The 16,708-nt window shown below is 43.7% G+C and overlaps 1 protein-coding gene across 2 annotated transcripts in view; it reads left to right on the top strand.

Annotated features, from left to right (window-relative positions):
* Positions 1-5,770, top strand: part of slc49a4 (solute carrier family 49 member 4) — a 73,069-nt gene extending 67,299 nt beyond the window's left edge. For both annotated transcript variants that reach the window (XM_078227889.1, XM_078227891.1), the window contains exon 9: positions 3,156-5,770. In XM_078227889.1, coding sequence (XP_078084015.1) covers positions 3,156-3,271 — 116 coding nt within the window. In that variant the 3' untranslated portion in view covers positions 3,272-5,770. The remainder of the gene's footprint in view (positions 1-3,155) is intronic.
* Positions 5,771-16,708: the final 10,938 nt, after the last annotated feature.

Genomic DNA, 16,708 nt, shown 5'->3' with positions numbered 1-16,708 from the left:
GCGTTTTGGTGGAACTGTCTGCAGGCCAGCTTCTTGATCAAAAGCAGGCAGCAACATTGCTTCCTCAGCATGTGACTTGTACAAGTTCAAAGTCATTTTTCAAAAAAGGAGTAGTGTATTGATTGCACCTCCTGTGTTGTTTAACACCTTAGAATTCACCCAGCCTAGTTTGGAAGAGTGACCAGCATAATGCAATAGATCCATTCACATTTATCTTGCACACATTGGGTTTCATAGAATCCCTGCAGTGCAGAAAGAGGCCATTCAGCCCATCGCTCCTGCATTAACTGTCTAACAGAGTATCTTACCCAAGCCCTCTTCCCCCATCCCCTCTTCCCCCATCTATCCCCGTAACCCCACACATTTTCCAAAGCTAATCCATCTACCCTACACACCTTGTGAAACTGGGGGGGAATTTACAGTGGCCAATGCACCTAGCCGGCGTATCTTTGGACAGTGGAAGGAAACTGGAGCACCCGGAGGAAACCCACGCAGACATGGGGAGAATGTGCAAACTCCACATTGACAGTCGTCCAAGGTCGGAATTGAACCCGGGTCCCTGGCGCTGTGAGGCAGCGTTGCTAATCACTGTGCTACCATGCCACCCTTTCGATGTTTCTTATGTCCACAGTGAAACAAAGACAGGCCAGCTGGAATGTTGTTATTCTCTTGTTGATTGTGCATCCTTAAGGGGATGCGTGAAATCCTCAGATGGCTGTGCATGTCCATATTTAATTAGGTATTTGCTTGAAACTCGGAGTTGTCTGCAGCTTCAAAGGTCACATGATTTGCGGTGGCCATTTTACAGGTATGTCCATATTCAAAATTTTAACATATTTATGAAAGCTCATAATACGCTGGAACGTGACAGGTTCAGCACAACCTCACAGAAAACTCTTAGTTTAAATGCTGCAAGGAATTGGCCCCTTTATAAATTACAATCTTCGTAAATTGAGCAATTCTTCTAGTGTCTGTTCCTCTGAGTAAAAGCATTTATCATGACTTGAGCTGAAACAAGTATAATTGGAAAGCAAGTGTTCCAGGGTAAGCTTCATTAGGGTTTTAATCACAGAGTGGACAGTTCTCAGAGGGTTCCAACTAATTCTTTGCATTGAGGCCTCAATCTTTTGATTTGATCCTAATTCTTCCTGCAGTCATCGTCCATTGCGGTTCCAAACCTCCCAGGCATCCTCAGTGTATAAGCGTCTGGTCTAAAGATCTCAGTGGCTCAGTACGTTCTGGTATTCGTGCTTGCTTTTCCTCCTCCTACACCTTTACAATCTCACCCGAGTGCTCGGTTCTGCAAATCCCCCTACTGCTGAGCAAATTGGAGGAGAGTTAACCTTTTCCGTAAGAGTAATGAGCGTACAGCTGAGCGATTGAGCTGGTTTGTGCCGTACTGCAGTTAGGATGGTATGCAAAATAAAAAGAGCAAAAAAGCTGAAAGGGAGGTTACATCTTTGACTCTGGCTACTTCTTTCAAGAAAATTGAGCTTTTATGCCCTCGTGGTTCATGAGTTGGATTTGGATGATTTCTTGATTGTAGCATTAATTTATTCTAGAATGTTGCAACTATTCTATCACCATTTTTCTGATGTGATGCTACCAGATCCTGGGGAGACAATGGCTTCTTGATATCGCAAGCCTATTAATCCAGAAACTTGGCTAATATTCTGGGGAACCGGGTTCGAATCCCGCCATGGCAGATGGTGGAATTTGAATTCCATTTTTTTTTAAAAATCTGGAATTAAGAATCTACTGATAACCATGAAACCAATTGTCGGGAAAACCCATCTGGTTCACCAATGCCCTTTAGGGAAGGAAATCTGCAGTCCTTACCTGCTCTAGCCTACATGCGACTCCAGAGCCACAGCAATGTGATTGACTCTCAACTGCCCTCCAAGGGATGGGCAGTAAATAAATGCTGCCAGCGATGCCCATGTCACACGAATGAATAATTAAAAAAGGGTATTCTTTAGGTGGGCAGGATGTGATGAGTGGTGTGCCACAGGGATCAGAGCTGGGACCTCAACTGTTTGCAACTTGTATAAGTGACTTGGATGGATGGGATGGTTGCCAAATTTGCTGATGACACAAGGATAGGTAGGAAAGTAAGCTATGAAAAGAACATAGGCTACAAAAAGACATGGATAGGTTAAGTGAATGGGCAAAGACCTGGCAAATGGAGTGCAAGTGCCCTCCAAGGAATGGGCCAGCAGTGATGCCCATGTCCATGAATGAATAAAAAATAATAACATTCTATAACACTGGAGGCTACTCAGCCCATCATGTTGTATGCTAGCGGTCTGAAAGCACTACCATTTAGTCATTTAGGGGAGGCGATGGCCTAGTAGTATTATCGCTAATCCAGAAACTCCGATAATGTTCTGGGGGACCCGGGTTCAAATCCTGCCACGGCAGATGGTGGAATTTGAATTCAATAAAAAAAATGTCTGGAATTAATAATCTACTGATGACTGTCGATTGTCAGAAAAACCCATCTGGTTCAATAATGTCCTTCAGGGAAGGGAATCTGCCATCCTTGGGTCTGGCCTACATGTGACTCCAGAGCCACAGCAATGTGGTTGACTCTCAACTGCCCTCCAAGGGCAACTAAGGGTGGGTAATAAATGCTGGCCCAGCCAGTGATGCCCGTGTCCCACGAATAAAAAAAAAATCTTTCCTTTGTGTTTGTTTTTCACACGTTAATCCAATGAAAAGCTATTAGGGATTCTACTTCCACCACTGCTTTTAATAGGGTGCTCCATCCATCAGCAGGTCTGGCAATGTGGAGAGAGAGAGAGAGAAAGAGTTCATGTTTAAGGCTGGTTGTCTTTAGCCCCCTGTATTATGGGCTGAGTGTTAGCTTTCCTCAATTTTCTCTCCTTGCTTACTTTCTCATGTAGTTGGTGACTCTGTCTTGGTATAGCTCCACTTACGATGTGGAGACTATTTATTCTCAAGGTGTGTACAGTGAGTGCTGAGAATGACGTCCAGGGAACTAATCCTGCTTTCATCATTCTTTCTGGAAATGGTCACTGAGTGTCTAAAGAGCAGGTGTCCCAGACAAATGTAGATCAATACATAGCCATGTAAGAGCTGGACAGTGCTTTCCCATGACATTCTTCACTGACATTTCTCCGTTTGCTTTTCAGATGTTTACTGGTTGAATTGGTGCCTGACTGCATCGTGTCTGTTCAGCCTTCTCCTTATTCTGCTATTCAAGGAATCCTATGATAGACTCTACCTCGATGTGTTGGTCTCTGTCTGATGTTGTATAGACGGAGCGAACAGACGAATTTTGAGAAGACTGGGAAACTCCTTGTTGAATAGCAATGCACACTTGCTTGGAATTGCACATTTTTTTATATATTAAAGAAGAGTGTTTGTTTTGTTAAATTCAAACTCACTACATTCAAAACTTGGAATTGCTAATTAATACTTTGTGAAGGTTGGCTTGTGTGTTCTCGGAACGGAAGAACTCTGAATGGACGAGCTGTTTTGAAGGTGGTTTCTGTCTGATGCTATGTGCACAATCGATGAAGACATTGGAAAGGTGGTGCTTCAGTTTAAAAGCTCAGTACAGAATCCAGGCTGGTAAAATCCAGGCGGCACCCACAGCTATTCCCTCAATCTCATTGTGATAAACACCACTCTACAAACTGGACAGACTAATAGTGAATGATTGTGTTCTGAGGAGGAAAACCGAGTGAAGTACATATTGGTGATTTCATGTGCTCGCTTCCCGTTTGGATATAAGAAGCACCAGTGGGAACTTGCCAAAACTGGTTCAAGTCTGAGTTATTGTCTTGACCCTGTCTATTAGTTAGGCAGTACAGACAGGTGGTTACTGCAGTTTGCATTGCACTGAAACTGCCAATAGCAGATGTTAGTAATGGACTGAATACAAATCAACAGTTTCTCTTGGAAATGGGTTAGGATATTGTATGCTGCTTACACTGATAATTATCTCCTGAGATATCTCAGTATCTAGCCAGTCCTCACTGGTGCGTCTTGCCGCGCCTAATGTGGATCTTTATTTCCTCAGTCATCTGTGCTTTCCATTAGATTTTTTTTCCCTGGCACAATCTGATGTAGTTGTCACTGACGAATAATCACAAGTGTTTGATGTCCTTAAACTATTGTGATGGAAAGAATTGCCTCAACACAAGGGCATCCCAGGTGCACTGATACCAAGGGACACGTTAATACACAGACTGACAGCCTACTCTTGTTCACTCACGTCACTTACTATAGAGATTCTGCGTTCGTTTGCAAAATAATTTAGTGCTTATAGTTGTGTCAGGGTTTGGTGTTTGTAAAACCTTTAGCAAATGGATCCATAACCACTCTTGATCTACTGCACATTCCCACCAGTGGAGTGCTGATATCAAGTCTAAGAATCCTTTCTCCAGTACCATTTTTCTGCAGTCGATGTTTTGCTAGAGTTTCGCCCCAATAATTCTGTCTTGTTATCCCTCTTTCCACCCCCCTCCCCATTTAAAAAATAATTCCTATCTGTCCCAACATGGTAGAAGTAAATTTAACTTGAATATTTTCTTCAGTCACAGCTCAAGTGTCCCAGAGAGTGCAGTTCTTTCCTATCAAAGTTAGTCCAACAGGGCACCATCTGGAACTGCATATTGATGTTGGACAGAAGGTTGAAAGTTTTTCTTTGTACGCAGAATTAGATTACAGTTTATACGGTGACACAGTGGTTAGCACTGCTGCCTCACAGCGTCAGGGACCCGGGTTCAAATTCCGGCCTCGGGTCGCTGTGTGGAGTTTGCACGTTCTCCCCGTGTCTGCGTGGGTTTCCTCCGGGTGCTCCGGTTTCCTCCCACACTCCAAAGATGTGCGGCTTAGGTTGATTGGCCATGCTAAATTGACCCTAGTGTCAGGGGGATTAGTAGGGTAAATATGTGGGGTTACGGGAATAGGGTCTGGGTGGGATTGTGGTCGGTGCAGACTCGATGGGCCGAATGGCTTCCTTCTGCACTGTAGGTTTATTCTATGTGTGTTGCAGATCAGTGGCAAATCCTGGGGAAATAATGTCAAATAGTGCTTGAGTGTAAGGTGAGAAATCTAAACTGGGTTGTATTCCTGAATGTTGGTTACTCGTTGCAAAGCTGGGAAATTGGCCACCAAGCCTGGAGAGTGAGCAGAAACTTTAGACAACAGCGTTTTGTTGTTAAGTCCAGTGTAGGTGTTTCGAGTGAGCTGGAGAAATCTGGTGGCAACTGCAGCTCTTATTTTGTCCTGCATTGAAATGTCGGCCACCAGAGCTGTCGATCCCTTCCACGACACCGGGATGTGCATTATTTGGGGAATGGGTCAGCTTTGTAAAGTGTAAAAATTTGTAAGTATGAAAATTCTAGCCTTTCCTAATCAAATGTTGAAGAATTTACAGATGTGATTGGAAGTAGCCTTTGTATTTCTGTTCTTCCTCTATGCAGATGTTTCTATTTTGTAATTTGTTACTAAATTACAATTTTAGCAGGTTTTTATGGTCGTGTCTTGAAAATGAAGTTGCATTGAATATTCTAACATTTGTTGTTTAGAGCAGGTTTAATATTCACCATCTTGAGTTGTAATATTTGTAAAGTGACTTGACAGATGAGTGGATTTAACCCTGTGCACAAGGATCTGTACATTTAATTGAACTTGATGAATTACAGTATATGGTTAAATGTATTTGTGTTCTGCCAGACACGTCGTACTAAAGTTTTCAAAATGTATAGAAATGTAAATAAAGTGTTTGGAAACAGGAAGAAACTCGTGGAAGTTGTAATTATAAATTTCAAGACTCACCATTTTGTCACCCTCTTTGCAGATTAAGCTACTTCCCTCTCGCCACTCCACTGTCAAGGATATGTGGTTCAGGGCAAAATCCCCTGGTCTTTGCTTTATCATTAAGGGCAGCATGGTGGCACAGTGGTTAGCACTGTGGTCAGCGCCAGGGACCCAGGTTCAAGTCTGGGCTTGGGTGGAGCTGTGTGGAGTCTGCACATTCTCCCAGTGTCTGTATGGGTTTCCTCTGGATGCTCCAGTTTCTTCCCACAGTCCAAAGATGTGTAGGTTAGGGGTATTAGTCATGCTTTATTGTCCCATAGTGTCCAAAGATGTGTATGTTTGGGGGATTAACGGGATAAATATGTGGGATTACAGGAAAGGGACCTGGGTGTGTCGGAGAGTCATTGTAGACTCTGTGTGCCAAATGGCTTCCCTCTGCAACGAAGGGATTCTCTGATTAGCCCCTTCGGTAGGGAAGATGTATCCACGCCTTCCCCTCACTTTAATTCAAGGGATCCCATGCACAAAACGCAGTTCTAGTGTAGACTTCGACATTACAGTCTTACTAATCACTGACATTGTCTCAAGTGCACAGGAGGCAGGTGGGTGAAATATTATCTTTGTTCATGTTTATTGTTCTGAGCAGCTGAAGGATCAGGCCGTTTGGGATATATAATTAGATCATAAACCAGGGAGGATTGCTATAGGTGGGGTCTTGTGCCAACACAGTCCAGTATTTTGTTGCATGAATGAGTCATCGCTGTACTTGTTTTCCAACCTTGTATCCAACTAATATTCTATTTAAAAGAATATTAAAAGAAAAGTAATCATCTTAAAGCACCCGCACTGGAGCAAAATCAGGAAGAAAATTGACATTGAACAAAAGGAGAAAGCATTTGGGCAGGTAACCAAAGCTTAGTCAAAGAATTAGGTTTTATGCAGCATCTGAAATGTGCTTCGCGAAGCTAAACAGTGGCACAGTGGTTAGCACTGCTGCCTCACAGTTCCAGGGTCCCGGCTTCAATTCCTGGCTTGGGCCACTGTCTGTGTGGAATTTGCACGTTCTCCCCATGTCTGCGTGGGTTTCCTCCGGGTGCTCTGGTTTCCTCCCACACTCCAAAGATGTGCGGGTTAGGTGCATTGGCCATGCTAAACTGCCCCTTAGTGTCCCGGGATGCATAGGTTAGAGTGATTAGCTGTGTAAATAAGTGGGGTTACGGGGATAGGGCCTGGGTGGGATTGTTGTTGGTGGAGACGCGATGGGCCACGTTGCCTCTTTCTGTACTGTCGTGATTCTAAGAGCTTTGGGGAGGGAACCCCAGAGCTTTGGGCTTAGCTGACAGCCAGTGCTGGAGCAAAGGAAGTGAGGGATGCACAAAAAGCCATGTTGGATGAATGCAGTGTTCATGGAGACTATGATGCTGGTTGATGATGCAGAAATTAGGGAGAAAGTCATGGACTGGGAGTCGATACAAGTAAAGATGAGCAGATGTTTGTTACCACGGAAGCAGTGGAAAAATTATGCTTTACGAAGGACATTTTAATCTCTTTTGGGTGGAACAACAAATCCCACTGCACAGAAGTTCCCAATAATAGAATTTTACACTGGCTGGCTATCTTGTTATGGACTTGTGAGGGTTCTTAAATCACAGCTTCACGTTTACCAGATCATGGTAGTTTTGCAACTAATGTGCCATATACATATGAATTAGGGTGACACAGTGGTTAGCACTGCTGCCTCACAGCGCCAGGGACCTGGGTTTGATTCCCGACTTGGCTCACTGTCTGTGTGGAGTTTGCAAATTCTCCCCGTGTCTGCGTGGGTTTCCTCCGGGTGCTCCGGTTCCTCCCACAGTTCGAAAGACGTGCTGGTTAGGTAGTTTTACCCAAAAAGGTGCCAGAGTGTGGCAACGAGGGGAATTTCACAGCAACTTCATTGCAGTGTTGATGTAAGCCTTATGACTTCACACCTCTATCAAATGCACAATGTTTCTGAATCACTTATATCCAATCTGAATGGAAAAATCCATGAACATGTATATTACTGAAAAGGAAGATGCCGCTGAAGCTTTTCATCTTGCATTCGTCAGGACAAACGCAAGAATGTCAAATTTCAAATGATCACAATTTATAGTGCGGGCGAAAGGGTGCTCGTTCATTGGCAAGTTAGCACTGATTGGCTGAAGCATTGCACGGAGAAAGCAGCAGGGAAACTATGGACATCCACGCTACTGGGTAATTTAAAAAAGGCACAAAGCTTGAACGGATTTATTTAGTGTGCAGAGAACAAATCCCTGCCTATGAATGTATGTCCCTACCAGCAACAGTAAGTGAGCCACTTTACGAGCTTAACTGAATCTCTTAAATTGGAATTCCGTGTAGCTATTAGTGGCACAGTGGCCTCGGGTGACTGTGTGGAGTTTGTATAAATTTCCGTGTCTGCGTGGGTTTCCTCCGGGTGCTCCCACAGTCCAAAGATGTGTGAATTAGGTGGATTGGCCATGCTAAATTGCCCCTGAGTATCAAGGGGATTAGCAGGGTTAATACGTGGGGTTACAGGGATAGAACGTGGGTGGGATTGTTGTTGGTGCAGGCTCAATGGGCTAAATGGCCTCCTTCTGCACTGTCGGGATTCTATGATTCACTCGAGGTTGTTCAGCATTGTCATCGAATAGTAGAGTTTTGTTTGGGTTTTGTAAGGACAAGCTGGTTGGGTATGGTCCATACCCTGCCTATTACAAACAATCAAGTAAGTTTTCTTTAGATAGTGACACCACAACTCTTGGCCAGAATGGAGATGTAATTATCCTGTTGATTAGTGCATTAAGTGACTGGGATTGATATTGCACACACAATTTGCATGATATAACTTCCTTCCACTGATTGCATTTTGATGGAGAAGTAATCCTACTTTTACTGGGAGACTTTGCTGTACTTTCAGTCATGAGTTGTGTTTGCTGTAGTGTTTCAGGGAACTTTTAATTGACTGTAAACCCCATCCCACCTCCAACTCATTGATACAGTGCTTTCAATACTCACCTGTATATTGAGCAAGATGTTCTTAAACCCCTTTCCCCACCTCATCCACTTTCACTTCCAATAGGTGTGAAGATCTCCAGAACTACTTTGTCACTAAGATTGAGATTAGCCATTCAGTGGTCTCTGCTGCTTTCTTCCCTTTCTCCTAGCCCATTGGCCCAATCTTCCGGTCTTAAGGTTCCTCTCTGTCCTAGTCCTAAAATTGCATTTCTAGTTTCACTGATCTTTCATTTTCTCCTTGACTTGCCTTTCCTGGCTCCAATGTAGCTGATTGGTTACCTTCTTCAAATCTGCCATCGTCACCCTTTTTTTAAAAAAAACCTTAAACTCACTGTCCTTGCAAAGTCCTGGCCCATCTCCAACCACCCTTTCTTCCGCAAAGACCGACAATCTCTTCTCCCATGTTTGAATTCCTCCAGCCTGCTCCTGTCAGGGTATTAAAATGGCACATCAGTCACAAATGGCATCGGATGTAACTATGGTAGTAGTAAATTATCCTTCCTCATCTTCATCTGTCTGCAGACTTTTGACATGACGTGGAGATGCCGGCGTTCGACTGGGGTGGGCACAGTAAGAAATCTCACAACACATGTCAAAAGTCCAACAGGTATATTTGGCAGTACGAGCTTTCAGAGTGCTGCTCCTTCAACAGGTGAGTGGAGAGTTGGGTTCACAAACACGGCATATATAGTTGCAAGATAATGGTTGGAATGCGAGTCTTTTCAGGTAATCAAATCTTTACAGGGGCAGACAGTATGAATGGAGAGAGGGATAATCACAGGTTAAAGAGGTATGAATTGTCTCCAATCAGGACAGTTAGTAGGATTTTACAAGCCCAGGCCAAATGTGGGGGGTTACATGTAGTGTGACACGAGCCCAAGATCCTTGAGGATGGCTCAATTGGAATCTTGGGTTCATGTCACACTACATGTACTCCCCTCCATTTGGCCTGGGCTTGCAAAATCCGACTAACTGTCCTAGCTTGAGAAAATTCACACCTCTTTAACCTGTGATTATCCCTCTCTCCACTCGCACTGTCTGTAGCTGTAAAGACTTGCATTCCAACCATTATCTTGCAATTGTGTCTCTGTCTATATATGCTTGTTTGTGAAACCTATCCCTCCACTCACCTGATAAAGGAGCAGCACTCCAAAAGCTCGTGATTCCAAATAAACCTGTTGGACTTTTGACATGGTTGACCACTCCATCTTTATCCAATGCCCTTCCACCATTGTCCAGTTGAGTGCGACTGCACTCATCTGGTTCGATTTATGCCTATCCAATCCTAACCAGTGAATCATTTGCAATGGATTCTTCTGCTCCTATACCCCTTCTGTCCGCGCCCCACCTGCTTATTTACATAGTGACCCTTGGTACCGTCATTGGAAAACAGCATCAGCTTTCACCTGTAGGCTACGACACCCAGATCTACCTCACCGCAGTGCCACTCAACTCTGCAATTGGCCGGAACTTTCTTGGATTCAATTGGATTTTGAACTTGGTTTTTGGGAGCCAGCAAGGGGTGGGCTTGGGTCTGCCCAATCCACTCTGAGCATTGGCTTTGTAACTTTAAGGATGGACTAAAAAATTTAGAAAAGAAATTAAGGGAAGGGTAGTGAATGAGGCTCACAGCTCTCAAATTATTATTTAAGAAATACTGCATATTTCAATATTGCATGAGCAGAAATGTTTCCAAACGAAATGTTGGGAAGACCTAAGCTATTATCTATTCACCGACTCCATCCTGGCAATTGTCTTGAGCTTCGACAAATAGTTGCACCTATAGTCTTCTCTTTGACCCTGGGCTGCGATTCCAACTGGATATCTGTAGTATCAATAAGACTGCCTCTTTTCACCAATGCCTCTACTTTCTCAGAAGACTAAGGAAATTAGACATGTCAGCGACAATTCTCACTAACTTTTACAGATGCACCATAGAAAGCATTCTTTCTGGTTGGATCACAGCTTGGTATGGCTCCTGCTCTGCCCAAGATCGCAAGAAACTACACAAGGTCATGAATGTAGCCCAATCCATCACGCAAACCAGCCTCCCATCCATTGACTCTGTCTACACTTCCTGTTGCCTCAGAAAAATAGCCAGCCTAATTAAGGACTCCACGCACCCTGGACATTCTCTCTTTCACCTTCTTCCAACCGACTCAAGAACAGCTTCTTCCCTGCTGCTGTCAGACTTTTGAATAGACCTACCTTGCATTAAGTTGATCTTTCTCTACACCCTAGCTATGACTGCAACACTACATTCTGCACTCACTCATTTCCTTCTCTATGAATGGTATGCTTTGTCTGTATAGCGCAAGAAACAATACTTTTCACTGTATGTTAATACATGTGACAATAATCAATCAAATCAAATCAAACCTCCAACATTGCCTCACCTAGCTCATTTCGCTCATCTGTTGCTTAACCCTTTATCCATGTTAGCACTAGTCTTGACTGTTCTATGTGTTCTAAGCCCAGTTTTCACCTTTCATAATGTGGCGGCCATCCAAAACTGCTGGCTGTATCCTAGGTCACATTAAGTTTAGTTCACCCATCGGTTTGTGACTGACCTGTGTTGGTTCCTGCTCAAGCAAAGCCTTGATATTAAAATTCACATTCTTGTTCTTTTTAAAATCCCTCGATAGCCTAGCCTCTCCCTGTCTATAACCTCCTGTAGTTCTAAAACTCCACGGACGTATCTGCTGTCCTCCAAATCTGGTCTCATGTGCACTCCTGGGTTTAATCATTTCACTATCAGCGGCTATGTAATCAGTTGCCTGGGCCCCAAGTTCTGGAACTCCCTCCCTTCACCTCCACCATTCTGCCTCTCCTTTTAAGACACTCCTGAAACCTACAACTGACCAGGTTTTTGGCCAGTTGCCCTAAGGTATCCTTGCCTGTTGCTGAAATACGAGACACGCTGTTTAAACTTTTCACTTTGTACTCATCAGGACAGTTTGCAAGAATACCTATAGTAAAGGCAACAATAATTTATACTGCATAAGAAGAGAATACTGATTGGTTGGCAAATGGACTCTGGCAACGGTGTTGCCATTGAGAATGCAGCAGGGAACCGTTAACTGCCAAGCTTTCGTTCAATTGCAAAGCAGCCTCTTCAGAGGTCAAACAGAAAACTGACTATAAAATCCAACAGTTTATTTCAGAAAGAAATTCATACCTGCCTGGTTTAAATTTGAACAAAAGCTTGACAGTTAACTGTTCCCTGATGTATTCTCCATAGCAATACCTTTACCAATCAGAGTCTACTTGTCAACTGGTTGCAATGGGAAAGAAACAGTATATATACAATGTTATAAAATTATTTTCAAAAATGGACAATTGCTGGGCTGATAAAATGGCTCCAGCTGATCAGATGCTAGCTTCTGGAAGTTTCTGAGCAATTTGCAAGTGAACAAAAGCTAACACCTCCTGAAATGTCGCACTCCTTCTTGCATTGCATAAACACAGCTAAGCTAAAACAATGGTTTAGCAGACAAGATGTGGATCCCTGCTATGGACAAAGACAGCTATTTGTGACCCTTAATATCCAATGTGGTGTTATTGGCCCAACCATTACCTGATCCAAAACACAATGAGTTTCAATCAGGGGCCTTGCTAGTCACCACAAAACCACACTATCACATGACTGAGAATTGTGCGATCTGAATACCTTTAAATTAATATGCTGTTGGATTTTATAAAAATTGAATGTTGGCCTTCATTGCGAGAGGTTTAGAGTACAGGAGCAGGGATGTACCATTGCAGTTATGCAGAGCCTTGGTAAGGCCACACCTAGAATATTGTGTGCAGTTTTGATCTCCTTTTCTGAGGAAGGATGTTCTTGCTCTCGAGGGAGTGCAGCGAAGGTTTACCAGGCTGATTCTGAGGATGGCGGGACTGATGTATGAGGAGAGATTGACTAGGTTAGGGTTGTTTTCACTGAAGTTCAGACGAATGAGGGGGGGATCTCATAGAGACTTATAAAATTCTAACAGGACTAGACAGGGTAGATGGAGGGAGGATGTTCCCGACAGGGTAGATGGAGGGAGGATGTTCCCGATGGTGGGGGAGTCCAGAACCAGAAGTCACGGTCTGAGGATTCAGAGTAGATGATTTAGGATAGAGGTGAGGAGACATTTCATCACCCAAAGAGTGGTAAACCTGTGGCATTTATTACCACAGGAAGTAGTTGATGCCAAAACATTGAATGTATTCAAGAGGCGGCTGGATATAGCACTTGGGATCAAAGGTTATGGGGAGAAAGCAGGATTAGGCTATTGAGTTGGATGATCAGCCATGATTGTAATGAATGGTGGAGCAGGCTCGAAGGGCCAAATGGCCTCCTCCTGCTCCTATCTTCTATGTTTCTATACTCACTTTTCTCTTTGGAAGTCAAATAGAAAACTAACTCCAGGCAAACAGCCTGTCACAGTTTCCATCCTACCATGTAGCAGGTAACAGCAGAAAGAGCTCTGTCAGGTACGATCACCTGGCCCTCATTTATACTGTGAATTACTGGAACATTGGAACTGGTGCCTTCAAGACTAAATCAACTCTCCATGCCTTCTTGCCTTGTGGAAGTCTGGAAAGACTGATCACCCTGGAACCTACCCTTTGAGGAAACCCACCCACCCCCATCAGTCTTTTGATTCTAAGTTCACGTAAACCATCACTTGTACTTTTTGAGTGGGCCTGGACCTGAACCCCTTCCTCTCCCTTAGGGGTGGACATTGTGAAAACCTTTTCCCGCGTTTTGTGGGTGTGTGAAATAAACCAACACTTTAATTTCATCTTATCTCAAGTTTACTGCGCACGTTCTTCATAGAGAATTGGAAACCTCCAAATTTAAGGGTTGGGAAAGTTACCACTTGTGTGGGAAATCAAAAATACCTTTCGGTTCATGGACAAATATGATGTGGAGATGCCGGCGTTGGACTGAGGTGAGCACAGCAAGAAATCTCACAGCACCAGGTTAAAGTCCAACAGGTTTATTTGGAATCACGAGCTTTCGGAGCGCTGCTCCTTCATCAGGTGAGTGGAGAGGTAGGTTTCACAAGCAGGACATATATAAATAGAGACACAATTGCACGTTGGAATGCACGTCTTTTCAGGTAATCAAGTCTTTACAGATGCAGACAGTGCGAGTGGAGAGAGGGATAATCAAAGGTTAAAGAGGTGTGAATTATCTCAAGCCAGGACAGTCAGTAGGATTTTGCAAACCCAGGCCAAATGGTGGAGGTTACACATAGTGTGACATGAACCCAAGATCCCGGTTGAGGCCGTCCTCATGTGTGCGGAACTTGGCTATCAGTTTCTGCTCGGCGATTCTGTGTTGTTGTGTTTCTTGAATGCCACCTTGGAGAACACTTACCCGAATATCGGAGGCTGAATGTCCTTGACTGCTGAAGTGTTCCCCGACTGGAATGGAACACTCCTGCCTGGCGATTGTCACGCGCTGTCCATTCATCCATTGTCGTAGCATCTGCATGATCTTGCCAATGTACCACTCCTTGGTACATGTAACCCCACCATTTGGCCTGGGCTTGCAAAATCCTACTAACTAACCTGGCTTGAGACAATTCACACCTCTTTAACCTGTGATTATCCCTCTCTCCACTCGCACTGTCTGTATCTGTAAAGACCTGATTACCCAGAAAGACTTGCATTCCAACCTTTATTTTGCAATTGGGTCTTTGCCTATAGATGCCGTGTTCGTGAAACCTACCTCTCCACTCACCAGATGAAGGAGCAGCGCTCCGAAAGCTCACGATTCCAAATAAACCTGTTGGACTTTAACCTGGTGTTGTGAGACTGCTTATCATGACAGATAGTGAGAGGAGAAAAACGGATGGCTTAAATTAAACCCACTCCTGTCCATAACACAACCAATCAGCAGTGTCTTCCCATGCAGTATAAATTGATGTTCCCTTTACTATTGGCACTTTTGCAAACTATCTGATGAGTGCAAGATGAAAATCTCCAATAGCACGTCTCTTTTCCAGCAGAATTCAATTTCTGTGCTGCCAAATGATTATGTACATCCTTATGTACCTTGGCTGTCAAATTTCAGTGATGCATCTGCCACAAAGAATTTTATTACATTAATACAAATTTTTGTAATGTACTAACCTTTTAATCGACTGTCAAACTATTTTCTAATTCATGATGTGGAGATGCCGGTGTTGGACTGGGGTGGACACAGTAAGAAGTCTCACAACACCAGGTTAAAGTCCAACTGGTTTTATTTGGAATCACGAGCTTTCGGAGCACTGCTCCTTCATCAGGTGAGTGGAGCGTTGGGTTCACAAACACAGCATATATAAACACAGATTCAATTGCAAGATAATGGTTGAAATGCGAGTCTTAACAGGTACACTCGAGCTAAAATGCCATTGCTTATGCTCCAACTGAACTTTCCCCCACCTCTCGTCACCTCAGTCCATTAACACATTTGTACCTCCACTCACCTGATGAGTGGAGCAGCGCTCTGAAAGCTCATGCTACCAAATAAACCTATTGGACTTTAACCTGGTGTTGTGAGACTTCTTACTATTTTCTAATTCTTTGATTCTAAGTGCAAGTAGTGAAATTAATCAGGGAAAAATGCTTCATTGCATTTTTCTGAAGTGACTCTTTGCATTTGAGTGGCCAGATTATCATAATCGATGCATTGAGCCTTTCATGGGTCACTTTTTTTCCTTCCTTGCTGAATGTGTTAACTGAAAGTGTGTTTAAAAACATCCTTTTGCTTTCAACTAACTGTTAAGTTTTATCCCACTTTCCATCTTGTTCCACCCCCCTCCCCCCACCCCCACTAGGGCCATCTGCCATATTCCTATATTCTACCTTTGTTCTGCCATTTACACATTCTGATCTCCTAATGGACGCTGTTAGCACCATTCCTACATTTATCATCACCATTTACATTCCCTTTGTCTTTTTGTCTGTGCTTTTCCTATCAATGATGTGGAGATTCCACTCACATTGTCTGTACCTGTAAAGACTTGCATTCCAACCATTATCTTGCAATTGTATCTTTGTCTATATATGCCCTATTTGTGAACCCAACTCTCCATTCACCTGATGAAGGAGCAGTGCTCTGAAAGCTTGTGATACCACATAAACCTGTTGGACCTTAACCTGGTGTTGTGAGACTACTTACTGTTTCCTATCAATTACACCCCCTTCCCCCATCCTCACATTGTAAATCTTGTCTGATTTTTCTTGTCTCCAGCTCTGATGAAGAGTCATCTAGATTCAAAATGTTGGCTCTGTTTTCTCTCCATAGATGCTGCCAGACCCGCTGAGATTTTTCAGCATTTTCTGTTTTTGCTAAGTTTTACTCAGAATTACATGAGGTTACAGCACAGAAACAAGCCACTCTAGCCAAAATGTCATTGCTTATGCTCCAACAGAACTTCCTCCCACCTCTCGTCACCTCAGTCCATTAACACATCCTTCTATTCCTGTCTCCCCTATAGGGTTTTCCCTTGAATGCTGTTTCCCTCAATCACTCCATGTAGCAGATACATGCAGAACCCGGCATTCTCATCGCTCTCCAGGCACTGACACCTTTTGCTTTGTCAGTCAAGTTGGGGATGCTTGTGAACTCGAACATGAAGAATTACAACTATTTGAAACATCTGAAGCGTAGTCATTTGCAACGCAGCAGCGAATTTGTGCACAGCAAGCTCCCACAGGAGTAACGTGGTAATGACCAGGTTGTCTGCCTTTGTGATATCGAGGCATTAACCACCCTCCTTCGAATCCTGACCCAGGGATCTTTTACATCCAGGTGTGAAGAGCCTCCTTTTAAAGCCTATTCTGAAATTTGGTAGCTCCACCAGTGCAGCGCTCCCTCAGTACTGCACTTGAG

Source organism: Mustelus asterias, chromosome 14 (genome assembly GCF_964213995.1).
Source record: "Mustelus asterias chromosome 14, sMusAst1.hap1.1, whole genome shotgun sequence".
Taxonomy (NCBI): domain Eukaryota; kingdom Metazoa; phylum Chordata; class Chondrichthyes; order Carcharhiniformes; family Triakidae; genus Mustelus; species Mustelus asterias.
The sequence above is the reverse complement of the archived record's forward strand: the minus strand, read 5'-3'. Positions and strand labels throughout refer to the sequence as shown.